The sequence below is a fragment of the Brugia malayi genome (genome assembly GCF_000002995.4).
Source record: "Brugia malayi strain FR3 genome assembly, contig: Bm_v4_ChrX_scaffold_001, whole genome shotgun sequence".
Classification (NCBI taxonomy): domain Eukaryota; kingdom Metazoa; phylum Nematoda; class Chromadorea; order Rhabditida; family Onchocercidae; genus Brugia; species Brugia malayi.
The window spans coordinates 21,285,759-21,295,065 of record NW_025062479.1 but is presented as its reverse complement, the minus strand read 5'-3'; the positions used below and the strand labels follow the sequence as shown (position 1 = coordinate 21,295,065).

The 9,307-nt window shown below is 28.2% G+C and overlaps 1 protein-coding gene across 1 annotated transcript; it reads left to right on the top strand.

The window, feature by feature from the left end:
• Positions 1-1,300: 1,300 nt before the first annotated feature.
• On the top strand, positions 1,301-2,307 carry Bm18056 (Uncharacterized protein; the record flags this gene model as incomplete). The annotated part of the gene is made up of 2 exons (XM_043075633.1): positions 1,301-1,391; positions 2,222-2,307. The coding sequence occupies 2 exons, from the start codon at positions 1,301-1,303 to the stop codon at positions 2,305-2,307; spliced, it is 177 nt and encodes a 58-aa protein (XP_042931567.1).
• Between the last annotated feature and the right edge of the window lie 7,000 nt (positions 2,308-9,307).

Genomic DNA, 9,307 nt, shown 5'->3' with positions numbered 1-9,307 from the left:
GTAATGGGCTTTAGCCTAATGACTGCCTTGTTTTGTTGAAAGTTATAATTTTAACGACGAAGGAAGAAAAAAATTATGAGTGCTACCTCTTTTTTTTTAGTTTCAATAAATAAAAGTTGTATTTTTTTTAAGAAAAAAAATTAAAACTCTAAAAAGTACTCTTTGTTTTCATGCTTTCCCTAATTTCTCAATAATTTTTTTTCACATTTTCTTTTCAGACACTTTGCATCTTTACTTAAAAACCTGCAGTTGGTAACGGTAGTTGGTACTGATATAATACTAACAAAACGATTTATCAAATATTCTAATTATCTAAATCAAATATCCGAAGTGCATTATTCGTTATCAATTTTGATTATTTTCAAGTATTTATTGTTTTCTTCCCAAGTTTTCTTGGTGTTCTAAGAGAATCTGTGGTTTTTTTTTAGAATTCCGAGATGAACATTTAAAACAACTATTCCAAAGCTAAATTTATGAACCGTTCTTTGGATATTTATGATACACTCCTTAAAGCATTTCCGTCCTACAAATTTTTTGGGATTTTTTGAAGAAATATATGTATTTTCATACATTTTGGAATGTTTCATTACAATTTTTCTTCAGTTTATATTCTATTCAGTTACTAGTGATTTGAAATCTATTTTCTTGCAAATAGATGAAAGCGAAACTTCAGATGCAGTATTCACTTGTCATTTGCAAAAATCAATAAAGAAGCACGCAAATTTGATAATTTCTAAATGTATATGATAAAGACAGAGACAGTTTCTTCCACTTGGTTAGAAGTTTAAAATTTTTTAAATCTAAAAATTCTAAAAATTTTAAGACTATTTGGAGAAAATTCAGGTTCCGAAAAAGACTTGAAAACCTTTTCAATAATTTTTTTTTTTGCAAGCTCAAGTTCTATGAAAATTAGTTTCTCATCAACAGGTTTTGAAAGTGGAACTCTCGAGAACTCAAAGTTCAAAGATATTTATAAAAAAAATTATTTGTACCCTCTATTAACTAATTCAAAATTACTTTTGACAGAAAAAAGTAAGACAAACAAATAAATTCGTTAGGTTCAGTGTTGCTTGTAAATAACTTGTTATTTCAGTTATCTGGTGAATTTGACCATGCTTTTTTGGTACTAAAGATGCTTAAATAATTTTAGCAGTGTTCGTTTTCTTTAACATCGAAGTAGAACAAATAAATTATAAAGGATATTTGGCTATTTGCTTCATCCTAGCTCGATAACTTGATTAATTTTGTATAAAGAAATGTCCTTCAACTGAAAACAATGATATGACTATTCTTTTAAAAAATGATAAAGAACTGGAAGCTTGACGATACAAATTTAAAAATTGGTAAAAATGATGGACAAGTGTGTGTGGAATTGAACACTTTCGATGCTGGTTAGTTTTCATCTTTCTGCCCATTTTAGAAATTTGATAGACAGGGAGGAAACTTTTATCATGTCGGGAAGAAATGATGATTTTGATTGAACTGAAAAGCATTTGATTGGTAACATAAACCTGGCTGCAACATTATTGGTCTGGAAAAGAAAATATTACAGAAGTTTAATCCAGCCAAGGCTGTCAATGTTCTGGAAAAAAGTATTTGGCAGGTGTGCTGATTTCGAGGAGATTTGTTTCATGCATGTAAACATGTGGAGTAGCACAGGAATATGATATCTCCTCTGTTAACAGAATAGTATAATATGAAGTTAAAGAGTAAGGTGCAAGTTGAGAAGACCACAGTCGAGATCCATTTTTGGTTAACTGCAATTATTTTAATACAACACATATCTGGGAATGGTGATATTGAATTCCTTGTTAGGCTTCAGAGATAGTCCGTCATAATGTGAACAAAGAAAGGGGAAGGCAATTGGGTTTAAATATAAGTAGGGAACAATATACAATGGACTTATGATAGAAACATTAGGAACAAAGAATTTATAGCTATAAGCATTATTATGAACAATGAATAAAGGGTTTACAGTATAAGCATGCTTAAAACAAAGAGTTTACGTATAAAACATGGTTGAAACAAAGAGTTTATGGATAAGCATTATTTGTTCATTAACCATGTTTCTTACCTTCATTTTTTTTTTTTTTTTCATTAAAATTTTATTTTTAATATTGTAAATTTCGCGATAACAATTAGTCAATTATCTAAAAATTAAAAGCATTAAAAATTATTTTGAAAATAATGTTGCTTTTTTTCATTGATATTTTCATTTCAGATTTTGACCAAGTGATGCGCAAATTTAGGATGGGTAATTTTCAGTGTACTTATTTTGTACTCTGCGATAAGAAGCTAAGTAAATAAATAATCCAGTGCATCGGTTCATGAAATATTCTGCAAGCTGTGATACTGAAAACAAAAACAGTCATCGCCGGTTTATCGTCTCTTTCTTTCGCTCACTCAAAAAAAAATTTCTGACCTTTTATCGTCTAAATTATCTGCAGTTATACCACATTAAAAGTTAGTAATTCGATTTGAACAACGTAAAACCAATTATTTCGAATTTGTTTTTTGAAAACTGAAAATTTCATCAGATTAATTTTACACGAAATAAAGATTCAGTTAATTGACATACACTTAAAAATTACATGCTTTTATACTGTCGAAATTTCCCGAAAAGTATATGGTTTTTTTAAAATCCTGCATCATATGTTCTACTGGATATTACATAATTTTTGAGTTCTGTTATTAATAAATAATTAACTATTTAGCTTCAATTTTGGTTATTAAAATGATCTTTTCTTTGTACGTAGACTCACAATATCGCTGTTTTATATTTTATATCAATTCACACTTTTTTTTTTTAATTTATTGATTTTTCCGTCGAAAAATAAAAATCTATTTTGTACTAGTATTTTCATTTACAGTCTTTGTTTAATTATTAATTCAAAAAATTTTTGATGACTGCTTGTTATCTTCACATTTGTTTTTTCCTCATCACAAGTGTTGTATGGATGATTCTGCATCATTACATTATTTATTGTAATAGTGCATATTAATATGTCTGTACATTTTTCAGTGATCATATCTTGAAACATGTTTCAGAATGCGTGATAATACATAGTGCTGAAATTTGCGGAATGCAATGTAAAAAGAAGAAAACCGTGATTAACTGTTAAAAAGAATCAAAGCTTGAAAGTAGATTTATTCAAATAAATCAGTGGCGCATTTCGACTAATTCGAAAAAAACAAATTAACATGACTAAAGCAATAAATTGTTGCAGCATTGAAAGTAATATCTAAGATAAACAGTATTTTAAAAGAGTTAGCCGGTCAAAAAAGCAACTGCTATTGTAATATCACTAATATAATGTTTGATAACTGCTTTGATAACTGACGATAAAAATGTACGTCAGAAAGTGCAACTTCAGTCATACATAGATTAAGTGAAGCAAAGCGCAGCGGAGAATCTCGAGTGATAATAAGGTTGCGATAAATTCTTAAATCCCAAGCAAAAAATTTGAAAACAAAGTTTTCATTGATAAAAAATTTGAAAACAAAGTTTTCTGGTGACGTGTAATAACTTAAGATGAATCTTTTGAATTGAACGTAATTCATTTTATAACTGCCAAAATTATTACTCTTATGAAATATTGTAGAGATCAAAAGGACTGTACATAATTCAGACTACTCAATAAATTGAATACAGATCTGATCTACAATCTATTTTCTCTTCCGTACACCTTAACCATAATGAATCAACAAGGATAACAATGATATTATGATAACATAGGTCATAATCTGCCTCAGTACTTTTAGCAATGAGAAGGTCATTTGTAACAGTCTAAGAAATCTTCATTTCCTCTAAAAAAGAACAAGTGAATCAATCACTCCTACATCAACGTATTTGTAAATAAAATCTAAGTTTTCATAAAAGAAAAGTCAATTGCCAATGATTGTTCTTGAAATATAAAATTTCAATTTTGTGTTTGCAAAACCAGCTGATCTAGCAGAAGGTACTGTTGTAATTATGACGAAAGAAAATTAATCATTGTAATTACGGTTTTTTTTAGCCCTAAACAGGATCAAAGAATTTTAGAAATTGTTCATCATAGAAATCTCTGCGAAAATGTCCACAAGTTAATTATTTCTTTGTATTTATTTGCGCTTTTCACTTTCTTTTGGCATTTTTATAAAAATATTTGTTTCATTTATAAATGCTTAATACATGAAAATTTTTGAATTTATTTTTGATCCTATTTGTTTTCTATCTTATTTCAGTTTAGCTATTCCTTGTTACCATATCTTCAAAAACTTCCTGATACATTTGCCGTATCAATTAGGTACAATGAGTCAATTTATAAATATAATGAGTCAACTTATTATACCTACGAAAAAACAAATACAATTCGTGTGGACCAAAATTTGCTTTGTTTTCATGAAAATGAGTAATTGTCGGATAATGTAGCATTTTTTATTGGCAATTATTCCATATTTTGTTAGAAAAAATGATTTCAATAATTACATAAATAATCATTTTCAAAATACATTTTTAAAACGATATTTTACTCTAAATTAGCGGAAAAAAATTTCCAGCTCTTTATGACAGCTTCTTAGGATACCATACTTAGGATACCATACATAAACATTTATAAGACAGTCTGTTCACTTGTGCAATTCTGTAAGCCTAAGAAAGTTAGCAGAAGAAAGAGATGCAAATTTAAATTTATTACATGACAACACTGAAGAATAATAGGAGACAATGATTATATGTGAAAGGAATGATCTTTTTTATTTCTTTAGAGCACGTCTATGTATTCAAACTTTCTAAAAAAATTTCCAAAAAAAAAAATTAAAAACTTCTTTATTATTGGACCATTATGATGCTAATCTGATAATCGTACCTATCCTTTCCGCCATTACCACTATAATAATAGTTGCAGTTACAACTTTACCACAATTATCACCATCGTCAATTTGTCAAATACGTAATTGATGGGTCAAGGTTATGGCAACAACATGTTTTTTTTAAGAAAAAATATTGAATAATCGCTCAAAAACTCTTGCTAGAGCCATCGAGAGTTCATTATCCTCATTCCATACCTTCTTACCTGACACTTCCAATACAATAATTAAATGATTTATAGTTTGCATGTTCATATAGATGTGTTTATGAATTTGCTAACCATATCTATATGATAGTATGAAATTTTCAAATTCAGTAAACTGAATTAATTCAGGAATACAAAGAGAAACAGTTAGGAGAACAAGAAATGTTACTTTTTAACGATCGGAAGAAGTAATCAATTCATGGTAATCCATTAACATTCTAGTCATAATTTTGGGTAGAAGCAACATCTAAAACTTGTGAATAACGCGATAGCTTTACTCGGTGAAGATGAGTAGCGTTTTTCTTTTTTTTTTTTTTTTTTTTTTTTTTTTTTAATGCAATTATTTGATCCGACATCAATAATTGTCAACTGAACAATAGGTGGTTGAAATGAGCATAATCATTTCATATCAGATCTTCCATCTGCTGTCCTTCCTTACGGGTTCTGAATTAGCTAACAGCAATTTTTACACATTATTTCCATTCAAATATCATGCATCAGCATCTCTATAATCTATATTTATGGCAATAATCTGGCCAAAGAGTTTTTTAATCGGTAATTCGCCTTTTCCGACAGATCAGAGCTATTAATATTAAGCAATCCAGTTAAATTATTGTTTAATCTCTGGTAAGCAATTCAGAAATGGTGAATAAATTAAGTAGACTGCAATTTTTGAAAGCAGTTCTTCTGAGTGTAGTACATATGGTATATCCAAGAATATTCAATAATATCTTAGTAGAACCAAAACTAAAATCAAGATATTGTAAGAAAATAAAACGTAATCAAGAATAAGGTACTTGTATTTAAGAATATCTTTTGCAAAATTTAGCAAATAAATTTTGCAAAAACTATACTCGTTATATTAGTAATTCAAATTAATGTAAAGTAGAACTTTAAAAATTGAAAATGATTTTAAACTATAGAACTTAGAAAAAAATATAAGAAAAATTAGGAAGGGTACTTTTCACAATTCTTGCACAAAAAGGGTTGAAAGATGAGACAAGATTTTTTAATAGAAGATAGTACTTCAGTTGGTCTTTTTTTATTAAATTAAGAAATACCAACATTTTTTATATAATGCTCAACTTTTTCTTAAAAATATTTCTGTACCAGACTGATCACATAATCACATAATGGATCACATAATGGCTTTGTCAGACAATCAGCAGTTATTCAATAAATCTTAACTCTTAATGTTATCAAAACGTACACTGGCTTTCAGCATTCTTAAATAAAATTCGTGATGCCAATCATTAAGCTGTTCTTTTAATCTAATTAGTATTAAACATGGATGACAAATAATTAATAATATTCGGCACCTTTGAAATTATAATTACTAATTTCGTAAAGTTATATTGGTAATACATTACATTATCAATAATACAAGTAACTTAGGAGAAAAATGAAACTAATAGTACAAGTAACTTAGGAGAAAAATGAAACCATGTGAATAATATTAGCACTATTCTAGTGATTGGCAGCATTCATAAAGCTTTTTGCGGTAATGGAAATAAAAGAGAAAGCAGTAAAAGAGATGAGGTTAAGATAAGGAACAGTAAAAATGTTGGAGTCTTTTTCTTGTCCTAAAATTTGCTTTGAAGAATTGTATTAACCTGTATATCATTATCATTTTTGTCAAGTTTAAAGGCTATAATTCTTTCCAACATTTATTATAATGATACTATTGTTTGCAAAATGACCTTCAAGACAAGAAGCGTATCATTTACGCTAATTAATTTTCCAGTTATTTTTGCTATTTCTCCTGAAATGATCTTTATCTTATAGATTTCCCTAATTTTAAATAATTTTTTGCAAAAAGCTAATATAGCAAAATTTTCTTGTTCTAGTTTTCATTTTGTACATAAATAATTATTGCTATAATTCTCTAACATATTAAAGTACTAATCGTCGAAGTGAAACACTTTTAGGATGGTTTAAAGAGTTCAATGTTTTGAAGGAGTTTAATGGTTAATTCTTTTTATACAACTGTTTTACATAAAGGTATTCAATTAGTCACAAATGAGATTTATCAAGATTTAAAAATAAGGATATTTAGTCTGAAGTAAGTCATTAAAGTTCAGCTTTGACAGTTTTAGTCAACAGCCTTAGCTTATCAACTTATCAGCTTCAAAGTTTTTTGTATAATGAGATCTAGGTAGTGGCAAGTGTAAATTCAAGTTTCCTATCAGAATTTTTACTTATCAAATTTAAGAATCTTATGTTTTGTTATATGAGCAAGGTGTTAATATAATCAACTTTAATTTTTATTGCAAAAGTAGCTCTGTAAAAATAATGAAGAAAATCTTTTCCTTCAAATAAATAATTCCATTAAAAGCAAGGTTTTATTTTTTATTTTCATTACATCCAATTTCATCGTCTCATCTTTTTCTGCCTATTCGTCACCTCATACACCCGGCCATATTTTCAATGTCATGGTTATCGGTTGCAAAATCAATTTTTTGCTGAAAATGCTTTATTGCGCCAGCATTTTGTATATTCATAATTTTTACCGTATGTTTTGCTATCGAGAAAAATTTTTAAATCATTTTTTTGAGGTCATGGAAATAAATTCCATTTATCTGAGTAAACGTTTGTTTGTGCAGCGTTTTTATGCGAGGGAAAATGGTAGATAGATTGAAACAAATGAATTCAGCAGAATTTATCATATTCTCCCACTGAGTTATCACAATGAGTGATGAGAGATTAGCAACTCTGTGAAATATATTTTCAAAAGTTTTAAATAAATGGCGAAAATTCGAATGCGTTTTAGTTGAATCCTGTGATCACCACGAATGTTGGCAGGGTTTCTAATACTATAAATCATATGACTTACCTTGTTGGAAGTTTACGCATGGCTTTATCCATTCAGGGTCAACGAAGTATTACATTGCTTGACAGGAACGAAAATCAATGATCATTTTGCAGTGGTTTTTGAAGTTTTTTTGAATCTTTTGTTTTTTAAGTTTATTTTTTGTCATGTATAGCAAGTATAATTAACGCCTAGAATCTTTTGAAAGTATCATTTCATTTTACTTCTCCTCTTTATTTGTCTTAAATTGCTGGCTTTATGTTATTTTCAAGAAACGCGACGTATTTTCTTAGGGTTTAGCCAGAAAATTAAAAATAACTTAATTGTTCAAGATGAATTTTTCATACTCTGGTGTGAAATCATACTGCATAACCAACACATTGCAGATATATCTTCCCATCCGTCTCTCAAATATCATTTTATAATTTTCATCGTCATAAAATTTAAACTTTTTTGATTTAAAAAATATTACTGAGTTCCTGCTTTATTGTATGTTCATAAAACAAATTTTCATTCCTTTTTCTCTTCCTTACACAAAAATATATCTCTTTCGACTACAGCGCGTTGCAACATAAGGCAATTTTATTTTAAACCCTTTTTAACAAGGAACAAACCTGACTTTGATATTTGATTAATAAATGACAATATAATTGTGAATAGCACTAGAAAATCCTAAAAATATTCGTAGTTACACTCGTCTTAACTCTGTCATTTACCGATCACTTCAATTGCATAAAATTTTTTTTCCTTCAACTGCTAGCAAAAAACAACTTAACTTTAAATATTGAGAACCAACTTTCAGTGGCACATAATTTTTATGCCTCTTTGCTTTTCTCTCCAGGTTCAGATTTATGCAGCAAAATTATGCAAAAATTTGCGCTCTAATGAGCATAAATTTAAACTTTTACTACTATACACTTACAAAACGTCTTATACCATTCCAACAACTTATTAACGGTAGTAATTAACAACAACAGTAACTTTTTAAAGTAATATGTTTAGCAAATTATGACACTGTATTTAAGTGTATTAAAACTTTCCAGCTTTTTTTTGTATACAACAAGAACAATGAAACATATTTCACTGGCTAATAGAATTTCTCAAAACAGCAAAAATAAGTACACAGCAAGAAATACATTGTTAATGCTCTAATATTATAAAGATAATAACAATAATATTACGGTGATTCGCACTTGATTCATAACTAAACAGTTCTAAGATGGAAAAATGTGAGGTTATCTATCAAACATCCTTCTACACTCACTTTTTTATATAAATAATTATAGTTCTGTACAATAATTATTATTTCTTCTATTGACATAATAACTGGAGTAGAGTTGAGGTAAGAAATTAAGCTTTTATTGTAAACTAATTAAGGGAAGATTAAAGAAATTACTATCATTTTCAATTCTTTAGCAATCTCTAAATGCTATTGTGAAATGGA